The 22,166-nt window shown below is 41.0% G+C and overlaps 1 protein-coding gene across 2 annotated transcripts in view; it reads left to right on the top strand.

The window, feature by feature from the left end:
• The first annotated feature begins 1,022 nt into the window (after positions 1-1,022).
• Positions 1,023-22,166, top strand: part of URB1 (URB1 ribosome biogenesis homolog) — a 76,385-nt gene continuing 55,241 nt past the window's right edge. The window contains exons 1-12 of one of the 2 annotated variants that reach the window (XM_054048005.1): positions 1,023-1,310; positions 2,577-2,716; positions 4,846-4,997; positions 7,385-7,517; positions 9,676-9,772; positions 10,953-11,038; positions 13,242-13,367; positions 15,294-15,424; positions 16,817-17,012; positions 18,442-18,579; positions 19,011-19,184; positions 19,862-20,006. In XM_054048005.1, coding sequence (XP_053903980.1) covers positions 1,175-1,310; positions 2,577-2,716; positions 4,846-4,997; positions 7,385-7,517; positions 9,676-9,772; positions 10,953-11,038; positions 13,242-13,367; positions 15,294-15,424; positions 16,817-17,012; positions 18,442-18,579; positions 19,011-19,184; positions 19,862-20,006 — 1,654 coding nt within the window. In that variant the 5' untranslated portion in view covers positions 1,023-1,174. The remainder of the gene's footprint in view (positions 1,311-2,576; positions 2,717-4,845; positions 4,998-7,384; positions 7,518-9,675; positions 9,773-10,952; positions 11,039-13,241; positions 13,368-15,293; positions 15,425-16,816; positions 17,013-18,441; positions 18,580-19,010; positions 19,185-19,861; positions 20,007-22,166) is intronic. The other variant, XM_054048013.1, reaches the window with a different exon arrangement.

Here is a 22,166-nt window from a genome sequence, read left to right as displayed (position 1 = left end):
GCCACTGGTTTAGGAGACCCTAGGAAAGAGGGGTAATGAAGACAGAGAACCAAAGGTTGGGGGAGAGGAGTCCCAGAGAAACAACAGTATACAAGAGGGAAATCCCAGGAGGGAGAGAGACTAGTAAAGATGCAGCCATGTACAATAAATTGGGATGGGGGGAACCAGGAGTGGCTCCTTCAGGTTTCTTTAGAGGCTCCCATACTACAGTGATGAGTGTTAACAGATAGATATTTACAGGACAGTGAAGTAGTGACAGATGGAATATGCCCCTCCCCCCAATTCTCATATTGTTGTACTTATGAGTAAGAGATGTTTCAACTCCCAGATTTAGGGCCCAATTCTGCTGCCCTTACTCTTGCTGAGTTGTCCAATTGAAATTAGCTGGACTCTTTGAGGAATAAAACAACACTCAGTATCAGCCCTTCTTTAGGGATTAAGATTAAAGCAGTCTGTACAAAATGTCTCTCTGATGAAATACCAGACACACATTTTTGCGATAACCTTTCCTGCAAGGATGGCCCTGCACTTCTCACTGAAGAAGAATGAAACAGACACCCACTGGATTCCACTGATTTTTGCTGTTGTTGTTGGATTAGCCAATAACCAGAAAGCAGGATCTTTAGGGGAATTTCCCTGGTGTTCTCAGAAGCTTGTGGGGAACGTTTTCTAAAACGTCCTGCAATTGCTTACACTGGTGTGAGCAATGGTGGGAGGCGAGCCCTAACGGGACCAGCCCGCTGGTCTTTTAACATCATGCCTGTCAATGAGAGCTGCTCTGACTGTGAGCACACATTGGGCTCCCCCTTGCAGGCTGATGGACTAGTCCCTGAAGGCCTAAAGCTGCAGTGGGGCCTAGTTCCCTGCCTCCTCCTGGGCCTAGGTAGATGTGCTCAGGCGGAATGTGGGTGGCCTAGAGGGGGTTTGGGCGTGGGGGTGGATGTCCAAGGGGGGAAGGGAGGGCAGGGGCGCGTGCCCCGCCCCCCCCCCCCGCGGGGCTGGGAGACAGCCTGGGGCTTGTTCAGCCAGCCCTGAGCGCTCTGGGCCGGGGCGCTGCCGGGCTGCAGTTTCCAGAGGACCGAGCAGGGAAGCGGACGCGGGCCGCTTCCGGGAGAGCACAGGCCGGACCAGTCCGCCGCGTGTAGCCGCTGTGCGCAGCCTGGAGGCCGGCGCGATGGGCGCCCACAAGCGAAAGAGCTCGGCGCCGGGCCCGGGGGCGGCGGAGGCCAAGAGAGCCCGCGGCGCGGAGGGGGAATTCACGGGCACCCAATTCAAATCTCTGCTGCGGGACCCCGAGACCGCGATCAAGGGTGAGCCGGGGCGGGAGCTGGGCTCGAATTACACGTGCTTCCCGCGGGGGAGCCTGCTCCCGTCACTGCTACTGCTGTTGCTGGGGGCATTACCACCCCCCCCCGGGCTGCTGCTGCCCCTGTCCTTGAACTGGCACTGACGGGGCACCAGCCTGGGGTGTCCCCAGGCTGCTCTTTGAGTTGTCACCGGCCATCGCCCACTCGTGCTGCTGCCTCTGCACTCTTTAAAGTTTCAGAGTAGCAGCCCTGTTAGTCTGTAGCCGCAAAAAGAAGAACAGGAGTACTTGTGGCACCTTAGAGACTAACAAATTTATTAGAGCATATGCATCCGAAGAAGTGGGCTGTAGTCCACGAAAGCTTATGCTCTAATAAATTTGTTAGTCTCTAAGGTGCCACAAGTACTCCTGTTACTCTTTAAAGTGTGCTGAGTTCCTGTTGCGTTCGCCCCCCCCCCCCCTGCATTATTTCCCAGGTCCGCGCACACTGCACTGCTCCCCGTGCTGCTCCAAGTGTATTACAGTTCCGTTCATGTTGATCTCATGCATTATGGCCCATCCCTGCGGGGAGGGGCGGGGGGATTGAGACCCACACCTAGGAGCTTGTTTAGTGCAGGTGCCCCAGTAATAAATGAATCATTGTTGCATTTGTACTGTGAGTCGCTCGCTGTTACTGTTCACAAAGATTTTGCATTTTCTCTCTCTCTCTCTCTCTCTCTCTCTTACTTTTTTATCTGGCAGCCTTGGATGTAGTTAGGTGCATTATGTGATTTTCTTTACTATACAAGTATTCCTGTATCTTATGCAAAAAAAAGGGGGGAGGGCACCTTTATTACTCTCTAAAACTATTTTGCAGTTTTTGCATGTTTAAATGAGCTTGAAATGATATGAAGTAATTCAGTGTTCAGGGTAGAAATATTTTTGGATAAATTCTGTCCTTTGTGGGGATTTATTCAGTGAAGGGTAGTTGGTTGCATTGTGCTCTTGTAACGTTCCCATTCTATATTAGTGAATGTACCTTTGGATTGGCAGTAATATGCCTAGCACTCAGATGAACATAAAGTGAGAAAGAAAATGTTAACAAGTAGATGATATTGGTCTAAGTTTCTTCCCATGCTGAATGTCACGTTCTCCATACCAGACACTTCTTCCATGAACCCTGACAAATTATAATGCAGTGTACAGAGTTTGTGAAGCTGGAATAAAGGTTATATCTGTCATTTAAAAAGCATGCTTTTGATTACAGATGTAAATGCTTGTTTTCTTTCAGGTTTAGAAAACTTCGTCTCCACAGCTAAAACATTACCATCTACTGAACTATATGATGTAGTAGAGGGATATATAAAAATTTCTGTGGAGTGTGCTGAAATTTTCAGACTTTTGGATGGTGAAAGAAGGCCTGAAAGTGAAGTAAGTTGTCCACATGCATTGCATTTGTAATGGACAGCAGAGTGTGCACTGAATAGAACGTTTAATAATTGTTGTATAAACACAGAATAAAATAATTTATTTGGAGATCTGAGGAGCAGAAAAATCGGTTGTTAAGTTGTCAGTGGCCTTATAAGTTTGTCATAAAATGTGCAGGGATCCTGCAAAGCCTCTTACACATGCTAAACCTAATGTATTCTGAATAGTCCTATTGAAGTCAAGCTCTGTAGTACTGAGGCCTTTGAATTTTCTTAAGAAAAGCTTTTATAAAACTCAAGACCAATAGAAATGTTTATACACACATGCGCACACACAAATCTAATAAAAGCATTTGTTTTTAGATAAATAAGCCTTCCTTTGTAGTGTGTGATATCCAGCTATTTCAGCTTTAAGAACCTGAAGGTAAAACTTATTGTCTTAGCTGAGAGAAATGCAAAACATAAACAAAGAGCATAAATAGTGACCAATAAACTGGATTTATAGAATTGTCTTACAGCTAATTATGTGAGGCGTTATTAGTAATTTAGGTAAAGAAGAGTTTGTTTACAACTGATTAAAGCTGATAGAGCCCCTTTTAACTTCCAATAAACAATCTCTTTAATAAAAACAATGAGGAGTCCTTGTGGCACCCACTCCATGCATCTGATGAAGTGGGTTTTAGCCCACGAAAGCTTATGCCCATTTAAATTTGTTAGTCTCTAAGGTGCCACAAGGACTCCTCGTTATTTTTGCTGATACAGACTAGCACGGCTACCACTCTTTAATAAAGTATCCTCTCTGTCTACATAACAGAAAAACTATGTATACATTGTGTCTTGCTTTGTCAGCTGCTTGCTGTGTAGATATTCTTCCACCTACTGATAAAACACAGAGTTTGTAATTTGTAAGGCCCTGATGCTGCAGTAGGGTTGTGTGTGTATTTAGGGTTTCACTGTGAGGAGCTCAGTGCAGTATTGGGGCTTAGGTATAGTTTTTGAGTTCTGTATATAATGGCATTACAGTAGTACACCTCTACCCCGATATAACGCAACCCGATATAACACGAAGTTGGATATAACGTGGTAAAACAGTGCTCCGGGGGGTGGGGTGGGGCTGTGTACTCCTGTGGATCAAAGCAAGTTCGATATAATGCGGTTTCACCTATAACCCGTTAAGATTTTTTTGGCTCCTGAGGACAGTGTTATATCGAGGTAGAGGTGTACCTCAGAGTTATGAACACCTCGGAAATGGAGGTTGTTCGTAACTGAACAAAACATTATGGTTGTTCTTTCAAAAGTTTACAACTGAACATTGACTTAATACAGCTTTGAAACTTTACTATGCAGAAGAAAAATGCTGCTTTTAACCATCTTAATTTAAATGAAACAAGCACAGAAACAGTTTTCTTACCTTGTCAAATCTTTTTTTTTTTTTTTAAACTTTCCCTTTATTTTTTAGTAGTTTACGTTTAACACTGTACTGTACGGTATTTGCCTTTTTTTTTTTTTTTTGGTCTCTGCTGCCTGATTGTGTACTTCCGATTTCAAATGAGGTGTGTGGTTGACCGGTCAGTTTGTAACTCTGGTGTTTGTAACTCTGAGGTTCTACTGTATATTTGAGTATTATTTTCCATTCCATCCACATGTGCATCCTAGTGTCTTGTTTCCTTTCTTGAATGCTGCGGCACTATAAGCAGATGTTTTAATTGTGCTGTCCATATTGAGGCCTAGGTCTTAATCTTTATTGGTTACAACTACTTTAGAATACAGTAAGTGTATGGGTAGTTTAAATGATTCTATATGATGTACTTTGTCTTACCATTATCAACACTGAATTTCATGACTTTTGCAGCTGGAAACAAGAAGAAGAGTTGGTACCATGTGACCAGCCACCTCTTCGCTGCTCAGTAGTGATTCATAGACCATAGTATGGAAGCCTCTGCCCAAGCATATTATTTCAGTGTTAACCACCTGGAAGAGAATCAGTGTGTCACATTTGGAAGCATTTCCTCTTGTTGCACAGTTACTCATTATTTATGATATTTACTGTTCTAATGTTCTTATTTAGCTTGTATAGGGATATTTGAGGAAAGTAATGGCAACAATATTTTAAAATATCTCTGAACTTTGCAGATGCTGTTAATTTTTCAAGCTTTGGAAGCCATCTTATTGAGAACAGCAAGTGACCTGTCCCATTTTTCTGTTGTGGGGATGAACATAGTAAAGAAGTTGATTAATAGCTATATGAAATTAATCTATGCTGCTTTGTATTCTGAAAGTCACAGGTAAGTCTAGTGCATACCAGAGTGAGAATCTGTGTTGGTTGCTCTGACGTAGTCCCGATATGCTACCTTGGGCCACCATCCTGCAAAGACTTAAGAATGTGCTGGACTGTTTGCAATGTGAGGAGTCCCACTGACTTTAGGAGGACTGCTCACAGTGTATAATCTTAGGCACATACATATAAGTGTTTGCAGGAATGCTGCAGGGAGTAGCGCTGCACTTGACTTTAGCTAAGTCTGTAATTTTCCATTCTCTTCCTCTGCTTGCTTTGTTTACCCTAACTATGTCGTTTGTGATATGAAACCTGCTTGAGGTGTAGAGAGAGGTTTCCTTTTCTATTGCTCACCGAAGCTGAGCAGAACACCATGGTGATGGCAAGAAGTGTTGAGTTTGATTGTTGCTTCTTTTTCCTAGTCTTTTCACAAAATGTCGACACATTTGTAATAGAATTTCTCCATTAGCCCAACTTTTCCTCGACACCTTTTTCTCTGTCTCTTAAATGTGACAACTAATTGTTTTGATTGAATTTATTTCTTAATTTATTTATAACCTAAGTCCAAAGGAGGTACTTCCACAACCATTTCTTCTGCTTTGTCCCTCCATGGCAGTTGAGGTTTGCTGAGTGGTTCTTGCTTTACATCCCAGTGTGTCATTTGGATGAGGGAAGGTGCTTATTGGTGCAAGGACCCTGTCTGTTGCATTCAGAGCTCTTCGTCAGCTCTGTGTAAGCTTGAAAGCTTGTCTCTCTCACCAACACAAGTTGATCCAATAAAAGATATTACCTCACCTACCTTATCTCTCTAATATCCTGGGATAAACATGGCTCCAATAACACTACCAACAAAATAATGTACCCTCATAATAATGACCCCAAAATACAGCTATTGGAGAAATCCTTCTAGAGCTTGCTTAAGGGAAACAGCCCTGTTGAATTTCAGATAGGGTATTTTGACTTTTGGCTACATTGGCCAACTGGAAAGGCCAAGGGGTTTGGCAGTAACAAAACAATTATTTTCATGTGTCAGTTGCACCAATGGGGCATAGAATATAATGATTACAATAATTTGCTGAGAATGTATGTTGTCCAGTTGAAGCATAAAGAGGTCATGTTGTTGTGGCATGTGGAGGCAGGATCTCTGCTTTGTATGCGTCTTCTCCTCAGGATTTTTTATGAATGATAACATTTCTAAATTAAATTAATGGAGATGTCCTATCTCCTAGAACTGGAAGGGACCTTGAAAGGTCATCGACTCCAGCCCCCTGCCTTCACTAGCAGGACCAAGTACTGATTTTGCCCCAGATCCCTAAGTGGCCCCCTCATGGATTGAACTCACAACCCTGGGTTTAGCAGGCCAATGCTCAAACCACTGAGCTATCCATCCCCCCTATTGGAACTTTAGGGCTTGATCCTGCAGCCATTAATAATGGCATGTCTTCACACATCAGAAAGGGCTGCAGAATCAGGCCCTTATGGCCCCAGTTTTGAAGTTAACAGCAAAATCCTATTGACAGTGGATGCAGGGATTGGAGCCTTCATTTCCGGCGCTCTCCCCCTTATTCTGGAACATCAACATCCAGCCTCCCAGTATATTTGTGTGTGTAAGCTGAGTTGATAGGAACAATGTAGATGTACTTTTCCTCGTGCCTACTCCCTCTACATCAGTACCTCTGACTTTTTCCTTTCGTTACTCAGATAGATTTCCACTCCAGTCAGTGAGTAAGGACTGAGTATAAAATTTGAATGAAAACTAGTAAGGACTTCAGGGTTTGGTCCAGTGACAGGAATACAGCTCTTTTTCTGCTTTCTTTAACAAAGAAAATAATAATAAGCAATAATAATACAAACCATTTTATAGGAATGAATTAAGGCACCATCTTGTAAACACTTATGTTGGTGCTTAACTTTACTGCCAAGGGTAGTTCCAATGGCTCTGCTCCCCATACTAAAGTTAAGCACATGCATAAGAATTTGGAGGCTCAGGGCCTTGATGTGAGAAACATACTTTTTAAACCAGGCAATATGAAAATAAGATTGGCCAGAATTAGGGAAAAGTCACGTGCATTTTGCCTAAATTAATAACAGTGGTTGCTTTGTAAAGATGCTGGATCTTGCATTCCTTATTGAGCCAGGGCTTCCCTGGACTGTCAGAGCTTTGCATGCAGTAGGAATACAGGATCAGGTTCAGTGTGGTTAGAGCTTAGCTTTCCTGACTGTGCTTGCTTACTCACGTTGGGACAGACTCCGAGTGCTGTTCTGTGCCTGCAACTCCCACTGACTTTGGTGGAAGTTGTGGCTGGATGATTTGAGAGGTATAAATTCTCACATTATAGCGTCTGTGTAACCATCATTCCTCCAATAACATGCATTCCCCCCTATTTATTCACGTAGGATGACTCGAGTATGCCTCACCTTGCTGTTGGCCATGGTGGCACAGGGGCCAGATTCTGCAAGGGATGTCTATAGCCATTTTGATTTTAATAATAAATTCCTGCCTGGATTAGTGAAGAAAAGAGATAAGAAGGTAAAGTGAGCAAAGTATCTGCAGGGGTCAGATGAGCTGGCCTGGAGGTATCTTCGGTTTACTTTTGCTAATTTTTAAAGTAAACTTGCTAATGCGACTCCACTGTATTTTCATCCACTGCTGCTTCTCCACCTCTTCCTTCCCCTTTTCTGTCTGATTGTTTATAATAGGCACTAGCGCTGATCTATGAACAGTTTCCCATTCACTTAAATGGGAAACACCCAGGGGTCATGGATGTTTCTAAGTGTCTATCGTTATGGGAGATCTTGTGTAACAAAGTCCTGGCACCCATAGGAGTTGCTCATTTCATTGCCATGCCTGCTTGATCTCTGCTACCCTGATGAAGTGGAGCGCCTGAAGATTATAATACCATAGGGAAAACTGGTTGAGTTTTGCTGCCTCAGTATTGGGTGACCTAGTTTGTTATGAAACTGCATCATGGCTTATTATGTGGTTTGGTGGCCATAGGAAAGAACTGCCATCAGATGACATTTTAAGGCTAGAATGGAATGAAGGCAAAGGCAATGTTTTAATGTTTTTAATTTATGTTTCAGAGGGGTGGAAATTGTCCAGTTCTAAAATTAACAAGTTAAATCCTGGTCCTGTAGAAGTCAGTGGGAGTTTTGCCATCAATTTCAGTGGGGCCAGGATTTCACCCAATATTTACGAAAAAACTACACTCTGCTTTGGAAATTGTAACTAATGGTTTTAGGGGAAAATCGGTTGGGTTTTTTTAATGTTAAGTTATTAGGAGTGTCAAGTGTGGGGTTTTGCTGCAGGATCTACCTTTGTGAGCTCTGACATCTTAATTGAAGGACTTGGGTTAAATCTTTATCCAGGATATTCATTTAACAACGTGTTCATTAGTCATGGGAGTAAATTAGATACTATTAACCAAAACAGAGTTTCAGACAGTGCCTGAAAATTCCTCCTCTTCTCAGTTGTTCAGATTTCACTCCATTATGATGTCGTCATTTCACTAATTCTCTAGTTGTAATAGTGTCTCAGGATAGACCAAGCCTGAATTTCTAATGTAAAAATCAAGCAGAAAAGCAACAAACTCCCTAATTTTTTGACAAAATCTTTCATGTCCCCACTGCTATTTCTTTTCTTTCCCCCTTTTTACAAGTCACTTTTAAAGGGAAAGTTGTTTCACATTGTACTCCAGTAATTATATTTAATTTGGGGATTTTTACATATAGTTTAAATGACATATACTAACACAGTGGCTCTCAACCTTTCCAGACTATTGTACCCCTCTCAAGAGTGTGATTTGTCTTGTGTACCCCCAAGTTTCACCTCACTTAAAAGCTTCCAAAATCAGACATAAAAATACAAAAATGTCAGACACTGTTACTGAAAAATTGCTTACTTTCTCATTTTTACCATATAATTATAAAATACATCAATTGGAATATAAATATTGTACTTACATTTCAGTGTGTCGTATAATAGAGCAGTATAAACAAGTCATTGTCTGTATGAAATTTTAGTTTGTACTGACTTTGCTAGTGCTTTCTATGTAGCCCGTTGTAAAACTAGGGAATTATCTAGATGAGTTGACCCCCTGGAAGACCTGTGAGTACCCCTAGGGGTACACGTATTGGTGGTTGAGAACCACTGCACTAAAGGGCTAGGGATTTCATTTTCCAGATGGAAGTTAAATAATTAATCTTTAAAAATAATTCTAATTTACAGTCAGATCCTGTGGCCTTTATGCGGACAGAACTCCTGTCAGTTTCTGTAGCATTGCCAATACACCTTGGTCCTGAGCAATAGCTCCCCGTTAGTCTGGTCCTTGGCTTGTCTGAGTAGCTCAGCAATCTCTGGTGGTTTGGTGATGTGCGTAAATGGGGATTAGAGTCTGACTGCCAAACCACTTATCATTTGTGACCTAGCCCAGGTATTCAAAATTGAAAAATTAGTGAACCAACCAGCCTTCCTAACTAGATGCTAAGATATGAAAGTAATCTCCACAGGTTAATAGACTGTGGTTGACAAACTCGTGTAGTTTATCAGAGTAATATACTGGGGATGTGTTTATATAAAACATATCTATACAACTTATTACATATTTTATGATAACAAACTGCTGCTGTAAAATTTTTGCAATTGTGTACAAACTATATGCTAAAAGTGTCTTTTAATTTTCTTTTAGGGGAAACCAGATGTCCGTATGGCATATATTCAGTTTGCTCTCTCCTTTTTAATTGCTGGTGACAACACTATCCTAGTACAAGTGCTAGAGTTAAAAGGTACTTAACAATTACTGCTTTTGTTAAAGGAGTATCTTTTAAAGATCACATTTAAAAATATGAACCAATTAAACAGCATTGACAAGACAAAGGAAATTCAATTTTAAAAACTGATTTTAAATAAGCTTATGCTTTCCAAAACACTTGGCTGTACTGGCTGAAAATAACGGTCATGGTCTTGCTTATGTTGACTGCAAAGAGATTGCAGGGTAAATAGGAAGGCCTAGATGACCCAATTCGTGATAAATAAGCTTATAGTACCTTCAGAATCACAAAGATCAGATGACAGAGGAGACTTTATGGCTTTTAAACTTCTTCAGAATATAACAACATTGGATGTGCTGCCTTCTTTTAAAGTTAAATGTTTAAAAATCAGGCAAGATCTAGTTTTTGAACACAGTGAAATTCATCCCTGTGCAGATAGCCTGTGCAAGGCCCGTGTAAGTCCTTAGAATGGATTGTCCTTGGGTCAAATGGCCACTGTCTCTGGCTGCTGTACCCCTTTAAGCCCTTCATTTGGGCTCTGCAGGGAAGTGCCATCAGAGGGTGTTTGTACAAACCCCGTATGTTGAGGAAGAGGCAGCTGTACTAGCCCCACATAGAATAGCTCACAGAATTGCAATAGAGAAGGAATCAGGGTTTTTAGCTAATTTAGGGTCTGCTTCTGAAAAGACTTATCTATGCACTTGACGTAGCATACTAAGAACTGGATCCAATGCTCATTGACGCTAATGGAAATACTCCTGTTGATATCAGTGGACCTTGTATCAGACCCTATAATTAATCCCATTGACTTCAATAAGTGTAGGTCCTTCAGGGCTATGGTTGTCACTAACTATATGTTTACACAGAGCCTAGCACAATGGGGCTCTGACCCGATTGAGGTCTCTAGGCGCTAGCTCAATATAAATATTAAATAATAATAACTGAGCTAACTAACTGCCTAATAATTCTTACAATAGGTATTTCATAAAAGGCAATATTACAGCAGTTTGCTTATCACTGTATTATCTGTTCACCATGCATGCTAATACAGGTATTTTTGTTCATCTTTAAATACAACACAGAGATGAGTGACATGACATTGAGGACAAACAAGTACAAATTCCCTGAAATTAATTTCATAGTCAAATGCTGCTTGTCCTCAGATCACGACTCTAACATTGAAATATGTTCTTAGATTTCATTCCAGATATTCTTAGGACTGGATTAAAGGAAGATAAAGTTTCTACTATCAATCTTCTGCTTTCCACACTGGGAACAAAGGTGTTGTATGCCCTTGAAATGGCTTTGTCTCTTGCTTTCTGTTTCTCTTGCTACTGAAGACAGCTTTGCAATGCATTCCCAAAGAATATACACCTATTTATTACTCTGGCATTGTGCTGCAAAGAATCATCATCATTTCTGTTGCTGAGCTTGTTCATCAGGGGTTTATATGTTGGCCATAAAATTGTCTCAGGGTTAAAGCTTCTAATGTGATATTTTTTAAGTAGAATTTTAAATTAAATGATTACGCGGCTGAATTTAAAAGCTACTTACTGCTTGTATGTAACGTTTCTCATACATCCCATCTCACTTACCTCCTGGAGAAGTGGGGTGGTATAAATCTGCAATAAGTTATTACTCTTACTTCGAAAATCTAGCTATTGAACACACTGCCTCACTTCTAGAAGGAACAGAGCTTTTATATTGGGGGCTGTTGGGGCAAATGGGGTGCAGAGAATTGTCCTTGTCTGGTGGGTGAAGCCCCTTTACCATAGGTTTCCAATTAAAGACATAGTCTTGATAGGGTTCTGTAGCATCCCTCATCCTGACCTCCTGACTAGAGATAACTGTTGCAGTCTGGATCTGCTTGCAGTTGAGACTGGGAGTGTCCTGATTTGGGGCTAGTGATTTAGTCTGCCAGGCAAAGCTGTTTCTTGATGGACAAGAGGAAAATGGTGGCTTTTATAATGAAGGTTTCTAGTAAAAACCCAGGGCTACATCCAGGAAAGCTGCTGCAGGGAGGACTACTTTCCATGTGCCACATAAACCCATTGAAAGAGAAGGGAGAAGTTGGTTCTGTGATGGGATGTCATGTTGCCTGTTTCTCACATGGGGTGGGGAAAGCAGATTTAAGTTACATCAAGGCTGCTATGGAAGCTTGATAACAGAAGTCATTGAGAATTGCTGTAGAATCAGTTGTCTTCAGCTGCTTTGGCCATATCCCCTTGTGTATCAGCAGTTTCCACATTTTGAGCTCTGTTGCCCCTTCTGTCCCTTTTCCATATGGAAGAAACTTAACAGGAAAGGGTAACTAACAATATAAATGAAAACTGTGCTTTTGTTTACCTTACATTAAACTTTAAAAAAGCTAGCATCGTGACTGCAAAATCAGGACCTTAGAAATCAGGGAGTTACAGAAATGAATTTTTCTCCTGCATTGTTAGCTTGTCTGTGTGGCATATCTTATTCTGGTATGTATCATGGTTGAGTTAATAACATAATACACAAAGTTTAAAATTTAACAAGGAAAACAGGAATAAAAAAATGAAGCCGAGAAAACATTATGGGAAAAACCATTAATTTTCGGAATTTCCTTGCTGGATGTTACAGGGTTAATGCTATATTCACAGTAATTTTTTACATTTACTTTTGCTGCAAGGTTTTGTTTTTTTATGGTTATTTTTGCAGTAGGGAAGTGGGGAGGAGGCATCTGGAACTGTTTGTTGTGTGAAATTTATATGCACCTCAGATTTTCCCATAGAGCTTGTAAATTCCTTGAACTGCAGCTACAAACAAGCCTCAGCTATCCAAATCTTGTTTAACCAAAACTCTTGGTTCTCCAAAAGTCAGACGTGTCCCCTGAAGGTCTGATTGAAGCTCAGGTCCTGTAGAGCTGCAGAAGACTCTGATTCTGCAAAACTTAACTCTTAGCCTGGAGCAAACCAGTTGCCATTGCTAACATCTGCTTGGTGCATTCATTGGATTACTCTGGTAACAACTCTTGCCAGCTTCCCCCAGTGGATTTTGTCAGCTCCTGTATTGAGAGTAGAGCCTTCAACATACACAAACTCTCTGTGTAGCTAACACTCCCTCCTCTTCCGATTCTACAGCTAGGAAGCTCTGCCAGTTTTTCTAATAGCTTTCCAGTTCCTTGTCGGGAGCTAATGGGGTTTTGGCATTCCAAAGGTGCTGGAAGCTCCTTAGTCCAAACTGTGGCTCTAGTCCTGCAAACACTTAATATGCTCAGTGCTTAAAGTAGATTGAAACAGGAGAGGCTGCTCGCAGTACACTAGCCAAGAAAGAAGGGGAGTGGTGGGAGAGGGCTGCTTCCCCAAGCCAAGGAGAAAAGGGGAAACGCTTCTGTTCTAGTAGAGGAGAGGGAGATGCGCAAAAGCAATACCAGTGCAAGGTGTGATGGAGACTATTATTTTCCATTTCATTGTAATTTGCAATATACAAAATACTTTCTTTTTATTGTTTTCAGGTGGTTCAAAATAAGAGTATCAGTAAGACGCAGAAGGTGCGTTTTTTTACTGTGGAAGTGTTAAGTCACATTGCTTCTCTTTACCGTTGGAATGGGATTACCGATGTCAGCACTGAGGATGTCAAGGTCTGGTAATTTCTTTCGTAAGATGTTTCTCCTAATTCCCTATCCCGTACCTCTTTCCTCACTCTCCTTGCTTGAATCTGTGCAGCCTACAAACAGGAGGAATAGACAGGTGGGGCTAGGGCTATCTCTATTTATGATCCCAAGAAGAGGAGAGAGCCATGCCATATGCTGCTTTAAAGAAACCAACAAACGACTTGCCTGGGCCGGAGACTACTAGTGCTTCAGTCCTAGGACGAGTGGCAGTAGGGCTGCCCCTTTTTTCTGATTGCCTGAAGGGTGTGGAGGGACCTCTACCTTCATGTCGCTTTGTGGGGCTCTCTTTTCTGTCCCCCAATTTCTGGAGCTCCAGAGCAGAAGTGCTGCCTGTGGGGCATGCTGATACTTCAGCATTCTTCTCTGCTTGACTGCCAGGAAAAATTTGCTCCTGCATTAGGGCAAGACGGAGTAGGAGAGAGCAAAGACTAGACTGTGCAGTGCCTCTCTCAATATCCTTTCCATGTACCCAGTTTCCATACATCAGACTGGGCTGACTCTGAAATAATGCCCCAGAATAAAGAGCAGCCTCATCTCTGGGGCTGATTCTGCTCTTGCTTCCACCAGCAAATGACGTTACGCTTGTATAAAACTGTCTTTAATGAGTTAAGAGTCATTCTTCTGAAACCTAGTACCTGCTAGCACTGCATTGCTGCTGCGTAAGTCACTTTGTTTTTACTTTACATAACAAGAATTACACGGGTTGTTATCTTTTAGTTCCACTTTTGTGTAATGGAAATATCTGAGATGTGGTGTATCTAAATTGTCTTAGGACCTTATGCAAAGCTTATGGAATGGAATGAAAGACTCCCATTGCTTTTAATGGGCTTTGTATCAGGCCTTTATATCAGTATCCATAGATTTTAAAAGACCAACTCTCTCCATGAAAACTTCTACCATTAATGGGCTGTCTCTTTGTCAGCTCCTATCCTGGTACCTACAGTATATGCAGTTCAGGTTATAAGAAGCCTGTAAACTCCTGGCAAGGATCTGTTTCCATTAAGTGTTTAATACAGAGCCATGCATACATATGACTCTACATAAGTTTGAGCTGTGAATTATTCACACTGTTGCAGTGTGGATCAAACTGCTGCTTTGTCAGTAGGTTTTGTGATTTCCCAACAATTACTTGCCAATGAATTTTGCATTTGCAGAAGTCTTAAACTCTGCCATATCTAAAGAGTTAAAGTAACCAGACATTGACCTGATAAATATTGCTGGTCTGTTCTCTCCTCTCATTTTTGTGCTGTATCTGTAATGGTATTCATGCTTTTTCATCCCTGAAGAGTTAGCATGTGCAGGACATCTTTCATGTACTGTATTCTCGGTGTGGCCAACATCTTGACCCAAAATTGGCCCAAGGAACATGTTATTTGTTTTGTATGCTTCATGCTGATAGCATCTGTGATTTCTATGACAGCTTTCTTGCACTGATTTTTAGTAGTAAGGCTGAAAGTAGACATTTCAAATCTTAATTTTTATGGTGCCAGCACATTGTTTGGCCATAATCCCTTTATAAAAGTGACATACTTACATCTCAATTTAGCTTCATTTTTCACTTTGTTCATCTGGCATGGTTCTTTTTACTGTCCTTATTTCTTGCCAGAAAGCCCTAGGTGGCAATGCCCTGTAATTAATAAAAACACTCCCAAGGTATGCAATTTGAGTCCTATGAATAGAAGGAATCCTATATTATTGAATGTGTTTAATACACAGGTTAAAACTTGCCTTGTTAACTTAACCAAAAACTAAAGTGAGTGAAGTAGGAGTTGTCTGTGTATAAATCAAGCTGTATAAAATACAGATAAAAGTGAACTTGTTGTAAATTTTTCTTTCATTAAACTAACAATTAAAATGTTTGTTTGTTTTTCACAATTCTCTTGTACACTGTAGATTACTCAAGATCCTGAAGAGGCAGGAAAGGTCATGGTAAGAGAACTGGTTCATAACTTCTTAATGGACCTGTGTTGTTCTCTGAAACATGGCATTAATTTCTATGATCGAAGCCTTGGCACGTCTGGCAGGTGAATTACCAGGGCTTTTTTGTCTATATTCATTTTCGGGGGGAGGAAGGGGCCATTGGGTTTCCAGTCTGTATTTCATAGATTTTTAAGGAAAGAAGGGTACCATTCTAGTCATCTAGTCTGACCACATGCATACACGGGCCATAGAATTTCACTCAGTAATTCCTGGATTGAGCTCAATAACTGTGTGGAACTAAGGCGTATGTTTTAGAAAGACATCCAATTTCAATTAAAAGATTTCAAGTAATGGATAATCAACCACATCCCTTAGGCATCTGTTCCAAGAATTACCCTCCCTGTTTAAAAATGTTTTCAGTTTGAATTTTTTAAGCTTCAGTTTCCAGCCATTGGATCTCATACTTTTGTCTGCTAAATTAGGGATCCCTCTCGGATCAGGTAGCTTTTGTCTGCACAGGTTCTTATAGACTGTGATTAAGTTGCCTCTTAACCATCAGGTATTTGAGAAGCTAAATAGATTAAGTACCTTAAGTCTTTCATTGTACGGTGGTTTTCCCAGACCTCAAATCATTTATGTTAGCATAAAGTAACAAAGATGAAATTGCTAATGTTGACCTTGCCACGCCGAAGTGTCTGTTTTAATTTACTGGCTTATGGAACTACAAATACATATCCTTGTCCCCCTAAAGTTAATGTGAGTTTTGCTATTAACTTCAGTGGCACTAGAATTTGGTTCATAACACCTGACCAGCTTTTTCATTTGTCTCTCAGTCACTGTTGGCTTACTGGATAAAATACTTATGCACCCAGTTTATGACCAACAGGGAAAATAATCTAAACTTTTATGTTTCCATGGAGGGGGGTGGGTACAGTGATGTTGTGCTTCATTGCTAGACAAACCATTTGGCTGAAGTCCATTTATAACTCATATTCACGCAAATTGTTTTCTTGCTTTGGGGTAAATTTGAAGAGCTGTTCCCTTGGCATTTGCAACATTCTCACTTTGCTCAGGGTCGTTTAGAAGAAGCCATCTGCAATGCCGTGACTGATCTTAATAAGGGGGGGCTACAGAAAAATATTTTCCAGTTTAATATAATGCTATAATTCTATGTTTTTAAGTTTGTGATATTTGGTTAGAATATTTTTTGGAATATCTCAGTGATACTGTGTTGATGAGGGCTCTGTTTTAGCTACAGTACATCATGTAAGAGACCTTTAGCTATAGTCTATTCTTAGTTACCCAATATAAATCCAGGGTGACTCTATTCATGTCAGAGGAGTCACTTTTTGGATTTACACCAGCAAAAATGAGAGTAGAGCAGAATTTGACCTCTTGCATGATAACATTATTAATACTGGAGTTATTGAACTAGTGGAGTGCTTAAAATATTAAAATTGTGACTCTCCCCTCCCCCCGCAATTTTGTCTTTACAGAGGAGGAAATTTGGTGCTTCTGCGCTTTCTGCTGAATTTAAAAACTGCAACAGAGGATGAGATGGTTGCTGATCTTATGGTGAATATTCTTAAAGTGTGCCCAGATTTACTGAATAAATACTTTAAGGAAACCCAATATTCCTTCATTCCCAGACTGAAGTCAACCTGGTTGGACAATATCAAATTGCTAAAAAAGGTAAGAGAGAGATGAAAAATGTGTGCTTTCTGTATATGGAAAAGCCCAGTTTTGAGGCTTTTTATTTTTTTTTTAAAAAAACATTTTTTGTTTAAACAAGTACTATTATTTTGTATGATTGTGTAATACAAATGACAGAAAATTCAAACACTCATAGCCTATCTAAAGCCACTTAACAAGGAAATGCAATGCTATATTGGACAATTTGCCCTTAACTCCACCTGTTACAGCTGGGTATTCCAGCACATTCTAAGTACTGTTAGTACGGTGCAAAATTAACCACTCTTGGGATGCCATGCAATACATGGTCCCAATCCAGTTATATTGTGGAAATAATTTTGTGTGTGTGACTTCAAATTGAAGATCTTGGCCTGAACTGGTGTAAATTGAGGATGCTCTGTTGACTTCTGTAGAGCTAAACTGATTTGCACCAGCTGAGGATCTGACCTCTTAATTGAAAGAATCAGTAGTTTGGTGTCAGAGGAGAATGTGCCTAAGCTGAGGCTCTAGTGGATGAAGATGTAGTGTGTTCCCAGCTGTGCACACATGCTGTTTAGTGATGTTCCCTCACCAAAAAGGCAGCAAGGCACTTACTTTAAATAAATTATTTATTTTAAAAATCAAATGAGATCCAAAGGCCCAGCTACAAAGAAGGTAAACTGTTGTGGTTTAAATGACCTAAACAGGAAGGACATAAGGGTTCTGAAATACCTTTAGTAATTGATGTTATGTTAGGAAAGAAGAGGCAGGATGTTGTAAAATAAATGTTGAAGATGGTAAAGAAAAAAGTTGCATCCTGTTTTCTGTGAACGCTGAGTAAAATGAGCTGTGGCTTGGAGCCATGGCAGCTTGGAGAAGTGTAGATGTAAAGTGAGTGAGAAGGTCATTTGGTAAAAGGCCATTCTGGGAGTAGAAAGAGGTATAAACATTTAGCTAAATTGGGAAAGGAGGAGTTGGCATTACAGTCTGTGAGAAAAATCCCAGTGAGGATTTTGGTTTTCAAGACACAAAAACAAATGGCTAGAGAATCCTTTTGTCCTTGCTGTATACTCCTCTGCCTTTTTTTTAATCTTAAAATAGCTGAGTGGTGTATACAGTGCCATCTGTTAAATAGAGCAGGGCATCCAAGGATAATAGGCAAATTTTCTGCAGGTTTCCGGTGTAACTGAACATAAAGTAGATGTATGCTCTGCAGGATATACTACTACTCATTAGTAATCATCATTTTAGAATAACTATGTTTTAAGTATGTATGTATGCTCTGTGGTTAACTTTCGAGTGCCCTTCTCTTTGTGTGAAACCTGACATTTAGTACAGTTGTTAGTAACCTTTGACAAATAATATCGTGTTTGTAATGTATTCTGTAGAATTGGCTGCAAATCCACATGATTACATCAGTCTTGGTTAAACTCTATTATTTTTATTTCAGATCTATGAGGCTCAACCAGAGATTTCCAACTCCTTTAAAACTGCAGAGTTTATTCCACTCCCTAGATTGCTTTCTATGGTGATGGTAACAACAGTTCCTGTGGTGTGCAATAAAACTATGTTCACCCAAGGATTAACTGTAAGAGCATTTTATTGTCTCAATGTGGCTTTTCCCAAACAACCTCCTTAGGGTTAAGAGTGTGAGGTGATCATCCAAGTAACTTTTAAAATCAATTAATTATCAGATTTTATGCCGAATGCTCCAAATTGTGACCCCAATTCAAGAAAGCACTTAAACATGTATTTAAGTCCCACTGATTGTTGCTTTCATTAACTTCTTGTAAGCCACAGCTGTGCAACTGCTCACTGTCTGTAAGGGCTGGTTTTTTTTCTTCTACCACATGCAGTGAGAATGCATGCAGTAAAAGAACCCACCAAACAACCCAGTTTTAAAAAACAATTATCTTGTTTACAAGTTTCAACAAATACTCCAAAATAAGTAGTTTGAATACAATGGATAGGGAAGAAGCACTGTAACTTTATTGTTAATTCAGCTTTTCTTTCTTTTAGTTACCCAGCAAAACAGTGAAACACACCATCTTGTCCCTTATATCAACTATTTTGAGAAGAGCCCTGAAAAATATTGAGCACTGTCTGAATGAGGAAATATGGCAAAAGTCAGAAATCTACACTCCACTGATGATGCAGGAATTTGTCCAACTGTACAGAGAAGCCCTTAGCAAGGTACAAAAGAGAAGATATTCAAAAACAGCAAGAGACTAGAATTACAGGTGTGCAGCAGATAACTGCTCCAGTGCACTCTGCCCCTGATTTATTGTATCCTGGGGTCCAAGCACATAAAAGTTTCTAGGTATTTTATAGACATTTTTATTAAGTGTTAATAACCAGTACTGTAGTACAGAATGGTAGCTAATAAATCTGGTCAGTGGAAGTGCCAATAAAATTCTGTTCTAAGATGAATTCATAACATTGGCAGCTGGTGTGCTAGTATTGAGAAAAACTATTAAAATTAAGAGCAGCTTTTTAATAATTTGGGGCCAAATTCTACTCTCACTTTAAGTAAATTGCAGTCAATGGAGTTCATGCAGATTTACACTCCGGTAATCTATAGCAGAAACTGGTCCTTGGTTTGAAAATGTTTATTACATTGAAATCCAGACAGCCAAAAAATTCTAAGCACTTGGTAACTTTTCATATCTGTTTTTAATACGGTGTTCTTCTTTCGTGTGTTTATTCTCTGCAGAGCTGAAAATAAAAATCTGATTTCAGTCTGTATTCAAATTGCATAGTGTAAGCAATTCTCCTCGTCAGTGTGTTAGGAATATTTGCATCATTACAGCATTGTGCAGCACTGAAGAGCTGTTGATTTTTTTTTTCTCGCGTATATATTTTGTCTTTAGCTTTTACCTGACATGAACAGCATAGTGGCGGTCTGGCAGTCACTTCTAAAACAAGAGAGAGAACAACATGATGGGGAGAGAAGGGAAGACACCATTTCCACTGAGGAGGAAATGACTGAGATCACAGAAACCAATGAACAGCACGGTAGGAAAATATTTGTAGGCATAACATCCTATATGTATATAAACAGTTGTGATGAAATCCTGGCCCCATTGAAATCAATGGAAGTTTTGCCACCATTTCATTGGAGCCTGGATTTTATCCTTGGTATTTGGTATTCAGTCAGTTTGGTCCTTTGGCAAGGACCTTTGTCTATAGCTGTGTTCCAACATTTTTTTTTAAAACTGAGTCCCTCTACAGCAGTGGTTCTCAAAGCCTGTCTGCCACTTCTTCAGGGAAAGCCCCTGCCAGGCTGGGCTGGTTTGTTTATCTGCTGTGTCCACAGGTTCGGCCAATAGGGGCTGCGTGAAGCGGCGGCCAGCACATTCCTTGTCCTGCGCCACTTCTTGCAGCTCCCATTGGCCTAGAGCGGCGAACTGCGGCCAGTGGGAGCTGCAATCAGCCGGACGTGGCAGGTAAACAAACCGGCCTGGTCCGGCAGGGGCTTTCCCTGAACAAGCGGCGGACTGGCTTTGAGAACCACTGCTCTACAGAAAATCAAACCAGTCATGCCCCCTGCAGCTTAGCCAATTATTGCTAATGGCCTACATGTCTTAATTGATGTGTCTTCGGTGCACCCACTCTTACTTTGTGCCCTCCCAGGGTGGCATGTCCCATGCTGAGAGAAACGCTTGTGTAGCTCTTCGCAATATGAAACTTCCTCTCCTTTTATAGGAGTTTTGTGAGCAGCAAAACAGTTGTTAATATTGACACTTAAATCAGAGACCAGTGATGATACTTTAGCACCTATCATAACAAACGGGAGTTTACACCTAAAAAGCAGTTGTTTCAGGCTCTCTGCAGACGCAGACAGGCTCTGCTGCATCAGTTACTTGCAGGTCATGTTTTCAAGGTTTTCTCTGCAGCCATTACAGCTAGAGATTTCATTTTTTAAAAACTGTAAGCTGAGAGTGTGGATAACAGTAGAGAGGTCTGTTCTCGTCTTCCCATCTAGTTTTTTTTTTGGGGGGGGGGCGAGGGGATGTTCCACATTTTGAGAAACGCTGGCCAACAGGAAAAAAAATGTTGTAAAGAATTGTCCAGCTATTTTTACACTGTATTTATTTACTTCCACTAGCAGCTGTACAACAATTTGCCTTTATGCAGCCTCACATCAATTCAGCTGTCAATAAACCAGAAAAATATTTTAGGCTGCTGAAATGCCTTTTGCTTATAAGTGGATGGCTGCTGTACATGAATGAGGATGTTTCTGTTGTACCTGCTGCACATCTTACAGTCATTAAATGATCTCTCATTTTAAGGCTTCACATTTGGAGATTATTATTTAAAAAACAACAGCAGGGGAGAGAGAAACCTTAGCTGAAATAAATAGTGATACATTTCCAGTATATACTGTATATCCAACACCAATGTACCCAATGTCAATGATAAAAAAGCAATGATATTGGTTAGCTATATTTTTCACTTCAGGGCTTTGGAGCTGTGCTCCGGCTCTGCTCCAGCTCCAGGCAAAAACTTGCAGCTCCGCTGCTCCGGAGCTGCTCCGGGCTCTGCTCCAAAGCCCTGCTTCACTTTCCTATTTCTTTCTATCTATCATTTACTTTAGAGCAGGGGTCGGCAACGTTTGGCACGCGGGTCGCCAGGGTAAGCACCCTGGCGGGCTGGGCCAGTTTTATTTACCTACTGACGTGGTGGGTTCGGCCGTTCGCGGCCCCCGCTGGCTGCGGTTTGCCGTCCTGGGCCAATGGGGGCGGCGGGAAGCGGCGCGGGTGAGCGATGTGCTGGCCGCGGCTTCCCGCCACCCCCATTGGCCCGGGTCGGCGAACTGCGGCCAGTGGGGGCTGCGATCGGCCGAACCCGCCGCGTCAGCAGGTAAATAAAACTGGCCCGGCCCCCCAGGGTGCTTACCCTGGCGAGCCGCGTGCCAAACGTTGCCGACCCCTGCTTTAGAGATTGATGGATGGTATAGATAGTATGCTTTTTAAGGGAAGAGATTGTATCTTCAGATGTGGGGGGCACTATACAGGCAAATTTAAAAACGATAGGTCCCCATGTAAGACTTTGATCAACTAATCCAGATTTAAAAGTATAAATATTAATACAGAAAAAGGGGTGTGTATCCAATTCTGCTTCTTTTTATTAGTCAACTGGACAGAGTCTAGCTCGTAGTGGATGCTACTGATA

The sequence above is a fragment of the Malaclemys terrapin genome, chromosome 1 (assembly GCF_027887155.1).
Source record: "Malaclemys terrapin pileata isolate rMalTer1 chromosome 1, rMalTer1.hap1, whole genome shotgun sequence".
NCBI classification, from domain to species: Eukaryota; Metazoa; Chordata; order Testudines; family Emydidae; genus Malaclemys; species Malaclemys terrapin.
This window is presented reverse-complemented; position numbering and strand designations above follow the sequence as displayed.